This window comes from Podarcis erhardii, assembly GCF_964252035.2.
Source record: "Podarcis erhardii genome assembly, chromosome: 2".
NCBI classification, from domain to species: Eukaryota; Metazoa; Chordata; class Lepidosauria; order Squamata; family Lacertidae; genus Podarcis; species Podarcis erhardii.
The window spans coordinates 113,061,564-113,081,778 of record NC_138498.1 but is presented as its reverse complement, the minus strand read 5'-3'; the positions used below and the strand labels follow the sequence as shown (position 1 = coordinate 113,081,778).

The 20,215-nt window shown below is 44.4% G+C and overlaps 2 protein-coding genes and 1 long non-coding RNA gene across 3 annotated transcripts in view; 2 read left to right on the top strand and 1 right to left on the bottom strand.

Moving 5' to 3' along the window:
* Positions 1-20,215, bottom strand: part of LOC309336856 (zinc finger protein RFP-like) — a 210,231-nt gene that overhangs the window by 172,898 nt on the left and 17,118 nt on the right. The gene's annotated exons all lie outside the window — the stretch shown is intronic.
* On the top strand, positions 27-16,320 carry LOC309337529. Its single transcript, XR_014154394.1, has 2 exons — positions 27-297; positions 16,277-16,320. It is a non-coding gene; the product is annotated as an uncharacterized lncRNA (long non-coding RNA).
* LOC309337320 (zinc finger protein RFP-like) lies at positions 2,792-16,268 on the top strand. Its single transcript, XM_081854098.1, has 9 exons — positions 2,792-2,903; positions 3,826-4,254; positions 8,130-8,225; positions 9,921-10,151; positions 11,067-11,089; positions 12,615-12,730; positions 13,729-13,773; positions 14,676-14,823; positions 14,933-16,268. The coding sequence occupies exons 2-9, from the start codon at positions 3,835-3,837 to the stop codon at positions 15,369-15,371; spliced, it is 1,518 nt and encodes a 505-aa protein (XP_081710224.1). The 5' UTR covers positions 2,792-2,903; positions 3,826-3,834; the 3' UTR covers positions 15,372-16,268.

Sequence of the window (20,215 nt, the reverse complement as noted above, 5' to 3'; positions counted from 1 at the left end):
AGGGAGGCTTTTCAATGGGAAACTGGCACGAGGCTCCGATCCAGATTCACAGCATGTTCCAGATCACAACCGTATAGCTGTATTTTATTCAGAACAGAAACACACATAATAGAAGCACAGTTAAAGAGGAATACTCTGCAAATACATGATACACAAATAGAGACTTGATATGGGGGCATTTAAATGATCCCCTGTTATCTCCAGATTTGGATGGTTTTATGTGCTTCAAGTAGTTCTTCTATTTCTTTTTATAATTGTTTAATTGTTGTCACCTACCCTAGGACCTGATGTCGAAAGGTGTGCAAGAAACCTTGTAAATAAATAAAAGTAATTCCGCTTACTGCATTTGTTGGTGCCATTAATCACTTAATGTCCAAGCTGCTCAGGGAATTTGCAGAACCACTGTTAAGTATCTCTTGTTTGAACCCGCGGAGGACAAGGTGCTCATGTCTGCTCTTATATTGTAACTCTTAAACTGCTGTTGCTTTATTTGAGTCTTTAATATATGTAATAAACAAGGGCTCCATAGTCTGAACCAGCAGGAATCTTCTGAAAATATGTGATTTTAAGTGAAATAAAAATCCAAACAATTCCTCTATGTTTGAAATGACTGGCTTCAGATTTAACATTTCCCAACATGACCCATGTTGATGTGGTCGAGGCCAGTCTATTTTCCCTGGGGCCAGGGATCTTCAAGGTGTTGTATGGGGCATACCAGAAGAGGTGGTCTCGTAGGTACAATGGTCCTAGGCCGTATAGGGCTATAAAGGTTAAAACCAGCACCTTAAACCTGATCCTGTACTCCACTGGGAGCCAGTGCAGCTGGTATAGCACTGGGTGAATGTGATGTCGTGTTGGGGACCCCGTAAGGAGTCTCACTGCGGCATTCTGCACCCGCTGGAGTTTCTGGGTCAGTCTCAAGGGCAGCCCCACATAGAGGGAGTTACAATAATCAAGCCTGGAGGTGACCGTCGCATGGATCACAGTGGCCAGATCTGGGCGAGAAAGGTAAGGGACCAACTGCTTAATTCGGTGGAGATGAAAAAATGCAGCCTTTGTTATAGCTTTAACCTGTGCCTCCATAGAAAGGGAGGCGTCAAAGATTACACCCAAATTCTTGACGGAAGGTGCTGGCACTAATTGCGGCCCCGCAAGGGATGGGAGTTGGCATCCAACCCCATATCATCCCGACCCAGCCAAAGGACCTCTGTATTCGAAGGATTTAACTTCAACCGGCTCCCACATAGCCATCCAGCCACAGCTTCCAAACATCTGATCAGTGTGTCTGGGGCCGAGTCAGGATGGCCGTCCATCAACAGATAGAGTTGGGTGTCATCAGCATACTGATGACAACCCAGAGCAAAATTCCAGACAAGCTGGGCGAGGGGACGCATAAAGAAGTTGAAAAGCATTGGGGAGAGAATTGTGCACTACAGTATTCCATACGCCAAGGAGTAGTGCGCCGACAGCTCCCCGCCCCAGTGCCACCCTCTGTCCCCAACCAGAAAGGAACAAGCGCAGCCATTGAAGGACTGTGCCCCGAATCCCCATGTCGGTGAGGTGGTGGTCTAAAAGTTCGTGATCGACCATGTCAAAGGCTGCTGACAGATCTAAGAGAATCAACAGCCCCGACCCGCCTCGATCCAGCTGCCTGCGGAGATCATCTGTTAGGGCGACCAGAGCCATCTCGGTCCCATGACCAAAGCGGAAGCCGGACTGGAATGGATCTAGAGCCAATGTATCATCCAGAAATCCGCCAAGCTGTTCAGCAACCGCTCTCTCAATCACTTTACCCAGGAACAGAAGAATTGAAACTGGGCAGTAATTGGATAGATCTAAGAGATCTAATGTTTCCTTTAAGAGCGGATGCACCACTGCCCCCCCCCCGCCCCACAGTCCGCGACTGGTGGAGGACAGAGAAACCCGCAGTTGCCATCTCTCGTAAGGTAACTGTTTCCCCTTTGTGCACCCAGGTCTCTGTCACACAAGCCAGGTCAACCCCCTGTGGGGTAAAGAAATCTCGTTGGGGGGCGGTTTTGTTGCCTATAGACCTGGCATTGCACAACATCAGTGAAGGAAGTGAGTAATCCTTGCTCACCCAACCTTTGTCCCTTGGGATGGGGTGCAGGTTGGAAGGGATATGAGTATATCTATCTCTTACCCCTTCGCCTATAAGATCTGCCCCACCATCATACATCCCTTACCCTTCCATGGTAGTAATTCCAAGCCCCATGCTTGCCTCCTTTGATAGCATTGGTCTTATTATTAGAGCCTTATAAGTTGTGGTGGTGAGTATGGGGCCCGCCCCCAAGCCCAAGGTGGGAAATGGGCTTCAAGGGGGAGCGGTCCTCCCCAATACTCACAGGCAGAGCAGCAGCAGAAGTGACCACCCATTGGTGGGGGAGTGACCCCAGAAGGGCTTCATCAGCTTGAGCTCTTACTACTGAAATCTGTCTCTCGTTTCACCCAATTTCAAGAAACCGGTTCAAATTTGATCCAACAAACAACTGGTTATTTTTGTCATACAAAATGTAGCTGCTTATTCGCATCCTCCTTGTCTGACAACAGGGCAAGCGAATGGGAGTCTTTGTGTACTTTGTAAACAGCAGTCAAGGAAATGTATGTAAGCTCAAACAGGCCAGACTTCTGTCACATTCTGGTCTTGTTTGTTTTGGGGGAAGTTCCCGCGCACTGAAATTTAAGTTCCATTCCATTTCCTTTCCTTTAACACCTGCGCGAAAGCTAAATACAGATCACCACAGTAACATGCAAAACAAGAAGAGTCATGTTCCTATGCCACGTCCTTCAGCAGTTCATACATGCTTCAGCTGAGCTGGAGATCAGCAGTCCTCTTGAATCAGGCCAGAGATTCATCAAAGATACCCTCAACAGGCGACTGACTGGTAATAATTCAGGGGCATTCTCAAAGAGATGGATTGGCTTATTGTGGGAAAGTTTCTGGGACAAAAACTCTTGTTTACATGCCTGCTCGCAGATCCAGAGAGTAACTCACCCACTGAGCACGGAGTCTCTGAGATCTGTGCAGCGCAGGAGTGCCAACCGGTCTCCCTTCTCAGGGCTCTTTATCCTTAAACCCAACTTGGATTGGGTGCTCCTTTAGATACAGACAGTGTGGTATAGTGGTTACGGCGCTGGACCAGGATGGGGAGTTCAGGGTAGACACACACAATAAAAACACATGAAATCATAAACTTAAGCAAATACTCGTGTGCTTTTTAATTTTTTTCTTTGGGCTTATTTACTTTAATTTTATTTTGTTCTAAAAGCCTAACCATATAAGCTACGGTTACGGCGCATTAAAAAGTCAAAAGTCAGTTGTCCCCAAATCCTGTTAACATTTGGGACTGGAGCAACAGTGTTTGCAGGAAGATTCTGTAACAGGACCTGGGGGTGGGAGACAGGCAACCAATTCCTCCCTCATTGATTCCTTCTCAAGTAAGATATCTGTAGATTGTTTTTCTCAGTCTTTACTTCCTTCCTCTTCCTGCCCCAGTCAGTTAGTATTAGACTTTTCATCAGCCTTGTGATGGCCACACGGCTCTCGCTCAAATTTTCCTGGGGACTGTAATTAGTTAAGGGTGCTGGGCAGTGTAGCTTTTTGGGGTAAATGGCCATTGCCAGGATTCTTTGGCAGAAACCATGCTCTTTGAATGCATGGTATGGATGTGAAGCTGCACACTGTAAGGTTTCTTCCGGCTTATGCTGCTGCTTTGCAAAGACTATGAGTCACCCAGCGGGAGGGAAAGGCCCAACCTTGGACTTGAAACTGGAGAAACGAAACTAAGCCTTTTATTCCCATTTCAGGCAGATGAAATGGCAGACGAGAGTCCAGTCCAGAACCTCTGCGAGGAAACAACATGCCCCATCTGCCTGGAGTATTTCACAGATCCAGTGATCATAGACTGCGGTCACATTTTCTGCCAAACCTGCATCACCGAGGCTTGGGGAAGATCGGACCAAGATGCTTCTTGCCCTCAGTGCAGGGAACCTTGTCAGCAAAGGAATGTCAGGCCCAACCGACAACTGGCGAGCATTGTGGAAATAGTCAAGAAATTCAGCCTTCAGATGGCCAGAGGGGCCGAAGCGCTGGGAAGGGTTTGTGAGAGACACCAGGAGCCCCTGAAACTCTTCTGCGAAAACGATCTAGCACCCATCTGTGTGGTGTGTGACAAATCCAAGGAGCACAGGGACCACAAGGTGATCCCAAAGGAGGAGGCCTTTGAGGAGTATCAGGTAGGGAGCTGTAGGATTGGGGACCAGAATTCCAAGGGATGCTCACTTATCCTAGGGATGGGGGAAATATGCAAGGACACATTCTAGACAGGCAAAAAAAGACTCAAGGAAGGTGTGAACCAGAGCTGGTGAATGTTGCAGCCTGGGGAGAGGCAGTTGTAGCCTGCAGCTCCCAACTTGTCCTGAACATTAGTAGTAGGAACATTCACAAGAAGTTCCAAGGGAACTTGAAAAGTGCTCATTTCAACGATTTCCCACTTTTCCTGCCCCGGGAGTCGAGAGAAGTACCAGGCTGATCTGAGCTCAGCAAGGTAGCTCTGCCTTGCCTGAAGAAGGTCCCAGGTTCATTCCTTAGCAATTTTTTGTAGGGCTGGGGAAATTGCCCCAAACCCCTGGGCGAAGGGGCTGTAGCTCAGTGGTAGAACATTTGCTTTGCCAATGATGTGAGCTGGTGTAAGGCAGCTTCCTATATTTCTGTTAAAATCAATTCTTCAAATAAAGGCTGCTGGTTCTGTCAGTGTAAAGTTCTAGAAAGATTTATTCCAAAGGTCAGCCATAAATGAAACGTATTCTAGCTTCCAAACTACAAGAAATGGTTCCAAACTACAGGAAAAAAGATTCCACCTAAACATTAGGAAGAACTTCCTGACAGTAAGAGCTGTTCGACAGTGGAATTTGCTGCCAAGGAGTGTGGTGGAGTCTCCTTCTTTGGAGGTCTTTAAGCAGAGGCTTGACAACCATATGTCAGGAGTGCTCTGATGGTGTTTCCTGCTTGGCAGGGGGTTGGACTTGATGGCCCTTGTGGTCTCTTCCAACTCTATGATTCTATTCTATTCTATTCTATTCTATTCTATTCTATTCTATTCTATTCTATTCTATTCTATTCTATTCTATTCTTCCATGTTCCTCAGGACTGCAGCCACAGAAAAAATAACAAAGTCCAATATCCAAATTTCAGTCTTCTGGCAGTATTCAGCACTAAACAAACGTGCAAGCTCCAAAGCACATAAGCAAGGGTCAACAAACTGAAGTTCAATCCAGACAAGACTGAGGCACTGTTAGTGGGTGGTTCCTAGACCGGATGGGTGGGAGATCTCCTGCTCTTGATGAGGTTACACTTCCTCTGAAGGAGCAGGTTCGTAGCTTGGGGGTCCTCCTGGATCCTTTGCTGTCACTCGAGGCTCAGGTGGCCTCAGTGGCCCGGCGTGCCTTTCACCAGCTTCAGCTGGTGGCCCAGCTACGTCCCTATCTGCACAGGGATAGCCTAACCACTGTTGTCTATGCTCTGCTAACCTCAAGGTTAGATGACTGCAATGCGTTCTACGTAGGGCTGCCTCTGAAGACGGTTCGGAAACTTCAGCTGGTGCAGAATTCAGTGGCCAGGTTGCTCACCGGAGCAAGACTGTCTGAACATATTACACCAATCTTGGTCCGACTGCACTGGCTACCAATTAGTTTCCGGGCCCAATTCAAAGCGCTGGCTTCAGGACCACAATACCTCAAGGACCGCCTCTTCCCACATAAACCTTCCTGGACCCTGAGATCATCTTCCAAGGCCCTTCTTCATGTGCCTCCTCCTCAAAAGGTTCGGAGGGTGGCAACACAAGAATGGGGCCTTCTCTGCAGTGGCTCCCCGTCTGTGGAATGCTCTTCCCAGGGAAGTTTGCCTGGTGTCTACATTACACACCTTTAGGCACCATGGCAACAACGTTCCTTTTTAACCAGACCTTTGGTTGATCCGATTTACATCCTATGGCCTTTTAAAATGTGGTTCTTTCTTGGGGATGGTGGTATGGGGTTGTTTTTATTTTGATTATATATTTTGTGGTTTTATATTCTGATTTTGTTCTGTGTACCGCCCTGAGTTCTTCAGGTATAAGGCAGTATATGAATTAAGTAAGTAAGTAAGTAAGTAGGGGTCACAGTAGCCCAATCTTGCATGCAGAAATCCTTAGCATTTCTAGGTAGGGCTGGGGATATACGGGACCTGAAATCCAATCAGTACAGCCAGTACTGAGCTAGTTGGACCAGAGGTACATATAACTCAGTATAAGACCGCTTCCCCTCTTTCTAGATATGTCCAAAAAACCCAGAGTATATGTATCACGTATTAGCAATGTAGCCATGTGGCTCACAATTCTGCTGCAAAACCATATCAAATCTTCCTATTAGCAGAGGCCCAGGAAGTTCTACCTGCAAAATACTGCAAGGGGGGAAAGGAGGAGCAAATGCTGTGAAGTTATGAGGGGTAAAAGATGTTATTCGGGTCAGTGTGGTTTCGTCTGGGGGTACTCAGCAGAACCAGCACCTTTCCACCCCAAATGTGAAAAGTGTGGCACTTCCTGTAATAACTTCATGGTGAATACTGCAAGCTTTTTTTCTAAAAAAGAAAAAAAGAGCGAGCTCTGAAAAGGGCTGTGAACCAGCCACAACCTCTGGTTCGTACCCCAATTTAACTTTGGAAAAGAGCATGGTTTGGTGCAGAAAATGTGAGAGGGTGACTGACTTGGCCCAGGATCTGAATCCAAATCCTGTTCAGATACAGTGGTACCTCGGGTTAAGTATCGTATTTTTCGCTCTATAGGACACAGTTTTTCCCCTCCAAAAATGAAGGGGAAATGTGTGTGCGTCCTATGGGGCGAATGCAGGCTTTCGCTGAAGCCTGGAGAGCGAGAAGACTCGGTGCACACTGACCCCTCTCGCTCTACAGGCTTCAGGAAGCCATTCGCAAGCCTTCGGAGCGTGGTGGGAGTGTCCGCCGGGCTCCCAAGGCTTGTGGACAGCAGCCTGCAGCCTGCAGCCTAGCTGCGGCTGCTCTTCTTCAACGGGGGATACCGGCAAGCAGCTCCCTCTCTGCCCTGCTGCCCCAGGAAGCGGGGTGCCCCTGCGCAATGAGGCGAGGGTGCGCCGTCGGGGAGCTCCCCGCTGAAGAAGCCGTGCAGGGAGTGGGAGCTGCAGAACCTGAGGCAGCGCACCCCGGGCTTTGGGCAGATGTCCGCAAGCCTTCAGAGCCCGGTGGGAACTCCCGCCGGGCTCTTAAGGCTTGCAGATAGCAGCAAGCTAGGGGAGTGAAGGCGAGGTTGCACGCAACCTCGCCCCCGCTCCCGGACCCGTTCTGGGTGCTGGGGTCAGGGGAAGCTCGGGCTTCCCCCGCCCCAGCCCCACGGCTAAAAGGATCCATCCCGCTTGTTGTCTTGGCTTCTGCCAAAGCCACGCGCAGCCTCTCCTGGCTGGAGAGGTTGTGAATGGCTAAAGAGGAAGCCAAGACAGCCAGCGGGATGGATAATTTTTTCCCCCTTTATTTCCCCCCCCCAAAAAAAACAACAACTAGGTGTACCCTATGGTCCGGTGCGCCCTATAGAGTGAAAAATACGGTACTTAATTCGTTCCGGAGGTCCATTCTTAACCTGAAACTGTTCTTAACCTGAAGCACCACTTTAGCTAATGGGGCCTCCCGCTGCTGCCGCGCCGCCGAAGCATGATTTCTGTTCTCATCCTGAAGCAAAGTTCTTAACCCGAGGTAATATTTCTGGGTTAGTGGAGTCTGTAACCTGAAGCGTATGTATCCCGAGGTACCACTGTACTCTGTTTTGTGCAAACTTGGTATATGAGCAAACTTTTTATCTCTTACACTGTGTCCCCATAATTTTGAGCCCTCTTGTTTCCCCCCAGATTTAATCAGAAAATGAATTATTGTCTATATAAATATGCATATGTAATTTAATTCTACACTGAGAATGGAAGTTTCCTAGACGCTATACGTAGACTCCTCTCATCCTTCATGTTCTTGGGTTCTTGAACAGACATGCCTGTTACAGTTTATGAGTATATTTCTATTGCCAAAATTAACCCAAATGCCTTTTTGGCCACCCCAGGGTAAAATTCTGAGCCATTTGGAGTTCCTGAACAAACAGAGAGAAGAAATTCTGTCTTCTAAACTGAAGGGGGAGACCGAAAGCCAGAATCTGCTGGTAGGTGCAAACCTTCTTGCCTCTCCAGGATGGTTATATTGACAGAGTGAGGCCTTAATTCTGTGGTGAAGCCTATGCTTTGCTTGCACAGTGTCCCAGGCTTGTTCCAGTTTTGATCACTGGCAATATCCATTAAATGGCTATTGGCATGGCCAGATTTAGATGAAGAAGCCTGCTCCACTTGTGAGGCCCCTCCTCATCCCCCCCCTCCCACAGCTAGAAGAAAATGGAAGAGTGTTATAAACAAAATTGAGTGAAGCCAAGAATGATGATGGGTACTTAAAATTCTGCAACTTCATCAATAAGTTTCAGGTCAATATCTTCTTGGTATGCTCCCATCAGCAGTTCAACACCCTAATTTCTTGCTTAGATGCTGTCAAATCAGCAAGAATGGCAAACAATTATCAATACCGATGGACTATATTGTCTAATTTTGTTCGTGCAGCAGCCATAGACCTTTATTTTCTGTAATTCTATTACATATTCTCTGTTTAAGAATTGCTACGCCTGGAGTTTCTATTATCGCATGATTACAGCATTGGGACTATTGAAAGTCCCCCCCCCCCAGTGATATTGATTGACTACCATCTCCAATTTTGTTCATACAATATTTACTCATTTTATTAATTGTATCTCTATCATACGTTCTCAGTTCAAGAATTGTGAAATAACACAGGTTATATATTTTTTTTTAGAATATTATTATCTACGTGTTGCCTGTTATTGCTTAAGGGGAATAGAGAACAGCAGCAGCTTAGTAAATCAGTAGATGAGCAACAGGAAAATACTATAAAAAGATTTGTAAAGAAACCGGAGGCTTTTCTCTTGGGCATGGTAGGCCAAATGATTCCATAGAAAGATAGAACATTTTTTATGTATGCAACAACAGCAGCAAGAATTCTCTTGGCAAAGTATTGGAAGACTAAAGAACTACCTACTCTGGAAGAATGGCAGACCAAGGTGACTGAATTTATGGGACTGGCAGAGATGACCGGCAGAATTCGTGACCAGAGGAGAGAGACAGTGGAAGAGGACTGGGAAAAATTTAAAATTTATCTTAAAAATTGTTGTAAAATTTCGGAATGTTAAGATGTCAAGGGATTTGATATAAAGAATTACAGCTGTAAAAATTTAAGCTTAAGAAAATTTTAAAGAGAATTAAATATAAAAATTGGATGAAGGATTGCTAAAAAATTTTAAAACAAGGATGCAGTGAAGGGGAGGTATGGGGAAGTCGTGTTATGTTTGTTTGTTTTTTGTTTGTGTTGTAAAATTAATAAAAATCATTTAAAAAAAGAAAAGAAAAAGAAAATACTATAAAAAGAGCCCCTGAAAAAGAGACTCCTGACTCACTAGGCCTATAAAAGAGGCTCCTCGGAGGAACATCACCCAGCTAATGTTTTATCGATTTATTGATTTAAATATGCTGCAATCCGCTTTGAGATTTTTATTAAAAATATAAAGCGCTATAAAAATAAACAAATAAACAAATAAATAAATAAAATAAAATGACAGAGCCAAGCAACGTAGCCGTGTCCTGCTAAGCCAGCCTGCCTGCTGCCCTCAGCTGTGATTGAAGTTCTGTACCATTGTGAGTGTTGAAGTAAACATCAGCTGCCCTGCCAGTCAGCTTGTGCACATGGAATTAAGGGGACATCTAAATGTCTTTTTCTGGCCATGACACTCTCCTTGCAGAAGCAGACAGACATGGAGAGGCAGAAAATCATGTCCGATTTCAAGCAGTTGCATCAGTTTCTGGAAGAACAAGAGCACCTCCTGTTGGCTCAATTAAAGGAACTGGACGATGAGATCAAATCCTGTGGGGACCAACATATTGCAAAACTCTCTGAGGAAATGTCCTCTATTGATGACCTTATTAAGGAGCTGAAAGAGAAGCAGAAACAGCCAGTGACTGAATTCTTGCAGGTAAGACTTGGCACAATTAAGTAGACCAGGTTGTCCTGCAGGGAAGGGTTGTACCCCCAACCACTCTTGCACCGGTCACACATTTTGTTCAAAACTGTGATTTGGAGCTTCATCAAACGGCATGATTCAGGTTGACCAATGGGAAGGCTTCCCTGTTCTGCTTTAGGTCCAGATCTGCTTCCTTCCCCAGCTTCAATACTTGGAAAATTTAAAACATCTACTGCTCCCCATCCTCCCTTTTGATAGAAGTGGATGAAATTTGCAAGCAAAGCTGCTTCTGCAGTATGGATGAAACCTGCCAAATTACAATGGATCCAGGGAGTTGTTGTGCTAGCATTGGTGATGGCACCAGCAACACTGGCAAGTTGAGTTCTCCCTCTACCCAGTTCAAACATGCCCTCGCTGTTGTGTGTAGAGCAATATACATCATCGGCAGTAGCAGGGAAACTATTTGCTCTCAGGCTGGCAGCACCAGTGGTGGGAGCCAGCAGCAGAGCATAGCCCAGGATCACTTGCAGTTGGCAGAAGGTCCCATTCCAGGATGAAGCCTAACCGGGGGTGGGGGTGGGGTTCTGGGGCAGAGAGGGGGGCCTACATGCCCATTTGGGGGGATTTTCAAATTTAGAAGCAAATGTCTGGGCTTTTGTAGTTTTTTAATCAAGCAGTTGGAGGGGAAACAGAAGCAGCCAGTGACTGAATTCTTGCGGGTGAGTGATGGCACAATGAAACATTTGTCCTCTGGGGAAGGGCTGTACCATCACATTCTCTGTTCATTGGTTTATAGAAGTATTCATAGTAGGCGTGTGCACTTCAGTCTTTGGTTGATATATAAAGCAAAGTGGAAAGTAATAATAAACTGCTGGAGGCAACTGGTGCAAGGGACTGAATTTCTCTCCTTCTGTCTCTCCCATTTAGAATATGAGAAGCATGCTGGAAAGGTAGGTGGCTTTGTTATGAATATGAAAATGAATAATGTTAATTTCTTTCCTCGGATTTAAGGGATAATTTTATTTGGTCTATACTTTTATGTGAACCAATCCAATTCACAGTTTACAGACCAATAAGCAGATCAGAAAACAGTTACCAATCTGATTGGACACTTTTACTATTTTTGTGATGCTTTTTTTTTTTTTTTTTTTAAAGGCATCCAAAACTATGTATCTTGTGCGGGGAAATGTACAAAAAGCACATTGGGGGATGCATAGAACAGCATACAGAAATGGATAGGGTTTTGGAAGGAGAATGAATGTAAAACACATATTTTAGGAAGGAGTGATGATATTTCTTCATCTGTTGTATACTTCCTCTCAGAGTTGTTGTTGGATTATGGATTAAAATACAATACAGTGGAACCTTGGTTCCCGAACTTAATCCATTCTGAGAGTCACTTCGACTCCCGAAATGGTTCAGGAACCAACCTGCAGCCAATCGGAAGCTGTGTCGGACGTTCAGCTTCCAAAGAACTTTCCAAAACCGGAACAATCACTTCTGGTTTTCAATCGTTCAGGAGCCGGAACGTTTGGCTTCCAAGACATTAGGGAGCCGAGGTTCCACTGTATTAAAAATAGTTAAAACATATTACAATCCAAGAAAACAGGGTGGGTCCTGAAATACATCTCCTAGTTGACCAAGGTAAAGAGAAGCTCTTATTATTGACTGTGTGCATTATGTGCAAACATAGTTTGGTTGAGAAAATATTCAGTAAGGTTGTGCTCTAGATTCACCTGGATTCTCTACCAAATTGGGCCGATTTATACCCTGTTCTGATCAGGTAAAAGCAGCGACAAATCACAACTTAATCAGGGACCCAGCTGTAATTTTAAACATGGTACTGTATGCAATGAGTGCATGAAAATTTCAGACAGATTGTTTGAAAATATTTCTTCATCTTAGCAGTAAAGTTTTGGTTTTTTTTAAAAAAAGAGAGAGGTAAAATAGATTATGGATTGATCATTTATAAGTAAATTTTATATAAAAAATATTTATGTAAATTTACACTTCATACTCCGACGCCCCCCTTATACTTCATTGCCCAGTTTGTCATAGGTCTTTGTAATGGTCACAGGGCAGACAATACCATTAGTTGCTATCACAGGGCTCATCCACACGCCCGCTTTTCCTGTGATTTCTAGGAAGAGGCTTTTATTTTGTCCCACCGCTTTTCCTGGGAAAACCTGCTGCTTATCACTGAATTGCAGGAAACATAAATCAGCAGAAAACCTGAAAAATATTTGCTTCTATTCAGCTGTTAATCCACAGAAAACTCGATTGACCTTTGTTCCGATTTAGCGGTAAACAGTGGGGACTTTCGTGGGGAAACTAGGGGGAATGAAAGGAAAACCTATCATGGACCTTGGTATCTTCCTGCTGTTCCCACTTTTCTCCTTTATTCTGATATCTGAATTAAGAATGACTTGAGAATGACCTGATGGAGCACAATAAACCTCACTTGCTTCTTCCTAGGTGTAATGAAAATGAAAATAAAACCATGGATGCTTTTCCTCCTGGATTAAAAGATCAAATAGATAAATTCTCTAAAATACATCCTTTTTTGGAGAAGGAGACCAAGAAATTCAAAGGTAACAAAGATCATTGTGTGGTATTATAGATGTGGGATAGATAGATGATAGAGATAGATAGATAGATGATAGATGATAGATAGATGATAGATAGATAGATAGATAGATAGATAGATAGATAGATAGATGATAGAGATAGATAGATGGTAGATAGATAGATGATAGATAGATGATTGATTGATTGATTGATTGATAGATAGACAGATGATAGATGATAGATGATAGATGATAGATGATAGATAGATAGATAGATAGATAGATGATAGATATAGATAGATAGATGATGATGATGATGATGATAGATAGATAGATAGATAGATAGATAGATAGATAGATGATAGATGATAGATAGATGATAGATAGATGATAGATGATAGATAGATAGATAGATAGATAGATAGATAGATAGATGAAAGATAGATAGATAGATGATAGATGATCAATAGATATAGTTGCATGCCATGCCAATTTCCAAACGGTGAATATTTCAGGGTCCCAGGCTGCTTCCCCAGGGTTCGAGTTTTTTATTGGCAAATGAGGCACAGCAAAGACTGTGGTGTCTTTAGGATTATGGTTTATTTACTCATATATACAATCTGAGCCTACGATGGAGGGGTTCACAGGCATCCCAAGAGAGTCTTGTTTCTCCCATAGCCACAGCCTTGCATTCAAAACAGGAACCAACCCTCTTGCTCTGATTCTCTTTCCATCTTGCTGCCTTTTACAGCCTGTCACATCCCTCAGCTCTACTCCGAAACACTGGTTTTGTCTTCTAACTCTCTCAGAGCTGGGGGAGGCAACTCTTCTCTGTGTCCCCCACCCTGAACATGCTTTCATAACACTTAATGCTAATGCTGGAAAGGGGAGAAAGATGGAGTACTATGGCTAAATTTTAGATTTAGGCCTGAACACACTTGCAAACATTCTATATCTAAAGTATTGCCCTTGGAGGCAAATCTGAGTACTGACTTTTTCCTCATTTTACTTTTATTCCTTAGACGCTGTGCTCTCTGGACTTGAAGGAAAGAAAGGTACATTTCCAGGTTTGACAGATCTTTAAACAGTTTTTGCAGATGAGATATGGGAGGGTTTTGCAGTGTTCCCCACTTCAATCTCCCAGCAGCACAAGATTGCTGGGGTCCCAAGCTGCCTCCCCTGGGTTTGTATTTCCTTTTGGGAAATGAGAGACAGCAGAGACTGTGGTGTCTTTAGGATATATGGTTTATTCCCACATATATAGAATCTGAGCTTATGGTGGAGGGGTTCACAACACGGACACCCAAGAGAGTCTTGTTTCTCCCATAGCCTCAGCCTTGCATTCAAAACAGGAATCAACCCTCGTGCTCTGATTCTCTTTCCATCTTGCTGCCTTTTGCAGCCTGTCATATCCCTAAAATCTACTCTACTTCAGAACTCTGGTTTTGTCTTCTAACTATGCTGTTTCCTAGTTCTGCTGGATCCCTCAGCGGCCTTTGATTCCATTGACCATAACATCCTTCTGGAACGCCTAGAGGAGCTGGGAGCAATGTTATACAGTGGTTCCACTCCCTCCTCTAGGGCCATGTCCAGAAATTGGTGGTGGGGGTGAGTGTTCAGACCCCTGGGCTCTCACTTGTGTGGTGCCTCAGGGTTCTGTCTTCTCCCTCATTCTTTTTAACATCTACATGAAGCCGCTGGCAGGGTTTGGGCTGGGTGTTCATCAATATGCAGATGATACCCAGCTCTGCCTCTCTTTTAAATCAGAACCAGTGAGGGCAGTGAAAGTCCTTTGTGAGTGTCTATAGGTGGTTGGAGGGTGAATGGCGGCTAACGGAGCATGGGGGAGCAATTTCCAACCCCCCACCCCATTAGTACCTTGGCTTTTCTAGCCTTTTCCTCAGAGCTGCACAAAACTTGGATGCAGGTTTGGGGCGCTGCCTCCCTAATTGTTTCCTTTCTCTTGTAGGTGAAGACATGGCCATTCCTAAACTAGTCCTAGAAGCGTATGGCCAAGCACCAACCCAAGACATATATATGAAGCCACCATTGTTTTCCTTCGGATCCTCAAATAACATTAATCGTTGTTCCTATAAAAAAAAACAAGATACATGTGTGTATCTGAAGAAGTGTGCATGCACACGAAAGCTCATACCTAGAACTAACTTAGTTGGTCTTTAAGGTGCTACTGGAAGGAATTTTTTTATTTTGTTTTGACTATGGCAGACCAACATGGCTACCTATCTGCAACTGTTGTTCCTATGTTATGGGAGTTGAGAGAATCACCTCGGGGACCCATTCCTGGATAGTGAACGTGGGGGGTGAGAACTTCTGGGCTGTGGGGGTTGTCAAGGAGTCTTTAAAGGAGTACAGTATTGTCAATTTGAATGATGGAATTGGGATCTGGGCTATTGGGAGGATTTCTACTGGTTCATATTATGCTTCCACTCCTCCTGGAATATCTCTGCGACCATCACCCTCGATCCACAGGGAACGCCTTACATTCAACCCAAAAGGGATTCAGCCAAAGAGGATCCGTGTGCTTGTGAACTATGAAGCAGAATTAGTAAGCTTCCATGATGCTGACACAAATAATGTTCTCTTTACCTTCAATGCTTCGTTCTCTGAGGAGGAAATCTGCTCCTTTGTCTGTGTGGGGAAATGAGATGAGTTGCCATTTGGTGCAAACTTGACAGGTCAGTGGGAGGTGCCAAGTCCTTTAAAACCAGGGATGGGTGGGGAAGTTTAAAAAACAGTGTGGGGGGTCAGGAGGAAGGAACTGAATCCTCTCCCCACCCATACTTTCCTCCCTCAAACGTCTGGGAAAAGAACTTTTTTTGGGGTGGGGGAAGTATGTGTGGTGTGGAAAGGACTCAGCAAATTATGTCCTCCCCCCCGCCACAACCTCTTTAGAAGGAATTAGTAACAGTCTGACTCTGACATGTAGTGACATTGCTGTCAAGTCTGAATGGGCCCTGCAGGCTTTCTCTTCCAAATAGTGGTTCATTGGGTTACATACGCTTCAGGTTACAGACTCTGCTAACCCAGAAATAGTGCTTCATGTTAAGAACTTTGCTTCAGGATGAGAACAGAAATAATGCTCTGGCGGCGCGATGGCAGCAGGAGGCCCCATTAGCTAAAGTGGTGCTTCAGGTTAAGAACAGTTTCAGATTAAGAACGGACCTTCGGAATGAATTAAGTACTCAACCGGAAGCCAAACACATGAAAACTGCCATACAGCCACAGCTTCAGGGGGAAGTAGTAGCTGAAGAGGGCAGGCTTTTCAATGAGGAACTAGCACAAGGCTCTGATCCAGATTGACAGCATGTTCCAGATCACAACCCTATAGCTGTATTTTGTTTGGGAAAGAAACACACAAAATAGAAGCACAATTAAAAAGGAATGGTCTGCAATACATGATACACAAATAGAGACTTGATATGGGGGCATTTAAATGCCCCTTTAATTATCTAAAGAGCTGGATGGTTTTATATGCTTCAAGTAATTGTTCTAAGTCTTTTAATAATTATTTTAACTGTTGTCACCTACCCTAGGACCTGATGTCGAAAGGTGTGTAAGAAACCTTGTAAATAAATAAAAGCAATTCTGCTTAACACTGCATTCCCTTGTGTCTGGAGTTTGGAGAAAAATTGCCCCACCCCATGGGTGAACTTTGACAGATGGCTGGGACAATCACATAATATCACTATGAAATTACATGATTGACATATGAGCTCCCTACCCATCATAGCTGTCAACGTTTCCCCCTTTTTAAGGGAAATTCTCTTATTCCAAATAGGATTCCGCGCAAGAAAAGGGAAAAGTTGACAGCTATGCTACTCATGCCTTATGGGGAACATTTGAAATAACTTGTGCTGCGGATAGATAGGACCAGTAGCAAAAGTGAGCAGAGTTCCTGCTATGCTCTCCATCCACACAAGCAAGAGAGATTATCCCTGTCCAAGAATGGATTTTAGTCAGAAGTGCATGCATGGGACCAGTGAGGCCTGTATCCTGGCGGCCATTTTGAGGGGCCTGCATCATTTGGCTCCTGCAGCTGAGGTTTTCCAACCCTAGTCGGAGCTTGAGCTCTTTTTATTATTATTATTGCATGAAAACATTTATTTCAGTAAGCCCACAGACACACTTCTTTAATTGTGCACACTTGCCTTTAAACTTTTGCAGATTTTACTTGTGTTTTTATTGAAAACCATTTATACTATTCTTGTACCACAGCTTAGTTTTTTTAAAAAAAACAAAAACAAACCTGAACTGGTTTCCAAACATTCCAAATAAACAAAAGCAAGAACGATAAAACAATATTTCAATAACATTTCTTAAAAACAAAAGTAAACTATACATCATATAAAACTGAGAATTGTACAGAACAGAAAATTTAAAAACAATTAGGAGCCAGAATCTAGCAAAACCTGGGTAAGCATTTAAGAGATGTTTTTAAGAGATGTTTGGAAATCTCTACTGTCTCCTTCTCATGAATTATCTGAGAGAGAGCATTCCAGAGGGCCTCATCAGCTTCAGCTCTTACTACTCAAATTTGACTCTCATTTCACCCAATTTCAAGGGACCGCTTCAAATTTGATCCAAGGAACAACTGGTATTTTTATCATACAAAACGTAGCTGCTTATTCACATCCTCTTGGTCTGACAACAGGGCAAGCGAATGGGATTCTGGCTGGTATTTTTGTCATGCAATCTGTAGACTCAAACCAGTCTAACCAGGAGAGCCAGTGTGATGTAGTGGTTAAGAGCGGTAGACTCGTAATCTGGTGAACTGGGTTCGCTTCCCCGCTCCTCCACATGCAGCTGCTGGGTGACCTTGGGCCAGTCCCACTTCTCTGAAGTCTCTCAGCCCCACTCACCTCACAGAGTGTTTGTTGTGGGGGAGGAAGGGAAAGGAGATTGTTAGCCGCTTTGAGACTCCTTAGGGTAGTGATAAAGCGGGATATCAAATCCAAACTCTTCTTCTTTTTCAAACAGTGCAGACTTCCTTCACATTCTGGTCTTATTTGTTTTTTTTTTTGGGGGGGGGAGTTCCCGCACATTGAAATTTAAGTTCCATTCCATTTGCTTTCTATTGTTAACACCTGCATGAAAGCTAAATACAGATCACCACAGTAACATGCAAAACAAGAAGAGTCGTGTTCCTATGGCACATCCTCCATCAGTTCATTATTGCGTGAAAACATTTACTGTATTTCAGTAAGCTCACATAGACACATCTTTAATTGTGTACACTTGCTTTTAAATTCTTTCAGATTTTACCACAGCTTAGTTTTATAGGGTATTTTTTAGAGGAGTTGGTTTCCAAACATTTCCAAATAAACAAAACAACAATATTTCAAGAACATTTACTAAAAACAAAAGTAAACTATACATCAAATAAAAGTGAGAAGTGTACAGAACAGAAAATGTCAAAAATTAGGAGCCAGAGTCTAAACATGTAAGTTTTTAAGAGCTGTTTGGAAATCTCTACTGTCTCTGTCTCATGAATTATCTGAGAGAGAGCATTCCAGAGGGTGGGTGCTGCACCCACAAATGAAGTGACCACCCATGGGTGTTGGAGTGACCCCAGCAGGGCTTCATCAGCTTGAGCTCTTACTGCTGAATTTTGTCTCTCGTTTCACCCAATTTCAAGGGACCGGTTCAAATTTCATCCGAGGAGCAACTGGTATTTTTATCATACAAAACGTAGCTGCTTATTCACATCTTCCCGGTCTGACAACAGGGCAGACAAATGAGATTCTGGCTCACGCTTCTCATGGTTCATGTACAGTGGTACCTCAGTTTAAGAACAGCCCTCTTTACAAACTACAATGGAAACCTGTGTTATGTACTGTCCTCCTTGCGGACACTTCGGGTTACGAGCTCTGCTAACCCGGACCTCCGGAACGAATTAAGTTTGTAACCGGAGGTACCACTGTATTCAGTTTACAAACTCCGCAAAACCAGAAGTAGTATCCCAGAACAGAAGCCAAACTGTAGAAGGGCACTGGCACACCTCGGTTTAAGAACGGTTTTGGTTTAAGAACGGACTTCCGGAATGGATTAAGTTCATAAATGGAAGTACCACTGTACTTTGCAAACAACAGTGGAGGAACTGTATGTAGACTCAAACAGGGCAGACTTCTCACACATTATAGTCTTGTTTATTTTGGGGGAAGTTCCCACGCATTGAAATTTAAGTTCCATTCCATTTGCTTTCTATTGTTAACACCTGTGGGAAAGCTAAATACAGATCGCCACAGTAACATGCAAAACAAGAGTCATGTTCCTATGCCACGTCCTCCGACAGTTCATACCTGCTTCAGCTGAGCTGGAGATCAGCAGTCCTCCCGAATCAGGCCGGAGACCCATCAGAGATACCCTCAACAGGTGACTGACTGGTAATAATTTGAGGGCATTCTTAAAGGAAAGTAGGCTCCTTTTCTTAAAGAGATGGATTGGCTTAAAGAGATGGATTGGCTTCGTGTGGGAGAAAAACTGTGGTTTAAATATGTCTGCTATCAGATCCAGAGAGTAACTCACCCACTGAGCATGGAGTCTCTGAGATCTGTGCAGAAACAGTTGCAGGGTTATGAGGCAGACACAAGGAATCTGGTCGCATGCTTGGACATGGCCCTGAGGAATTTCAAGCAGGAGCCTACGTGCGTGAAGGAGAATGCCACTTTGTTGATCAAGAGTGATGGGGTCGAGTTGAAATTCTCCTGTGGGAATCAGAAATGTCTCATCTGCATAGATGATGCTGGCGGAGAACTCCAGTACAATGCCTCTGAGTTCTCAGGGGATGTCTATCTGTCAAGATTATGTTGCAGGCCCCAGCCACTGAATGTGGCAAGTCTCCAGGGAGTGAAGGAAAGTTTGGAGAAATGGGAGATGGGAGAAGATTTGAGAAGATGTCTCAAGCTAGCCCTGAAGGAGTTTCCCAAGGAACCCTTATTAGTGCAGGAAAATGCCCGGTTGATCATTAGGAAGCGCAAAGTTCAACTGGAGTTCATCTCTGGGACAGGGCAATGTGAGATATCGGTGTGTTTTGACGAGGGGGAACCTCATTATGAGGTTGAACCGAAGACCTGGAAAATGTATCGCAAACGGCTACCACTCCACAAGGAACACCTGAATGCCAAGAATTTGGAAAAGATCCGTAGAACAGTGAGATCCCTAGAAGGGACGCCTCCTGATGTCCGGAAGAGCCTTAATATTGCCTTGTACAGGTTCTGCCAGGAACCGGAGGATGTGAAGAAGAATGCCCGCATGGTGATTGAAGTGGAAGGAGGGGAGATGGAGCTAATCTCTGGGACCAGAGAGAATTGCATCAATGTCTCCTGTGTCGGTGGGGAAATATCCTACAGATGCAGCCGTCCAGCTCCAAGGCACAGGAAAGGGTCTCAAAGCAGACAGGCACGAGGACGTCATCTCCAACGCTACCAGCCCTACCCACGCTACCACCGCGATCAACTCCCGCCCGGAAACCAATGTCCCCACTGTGGA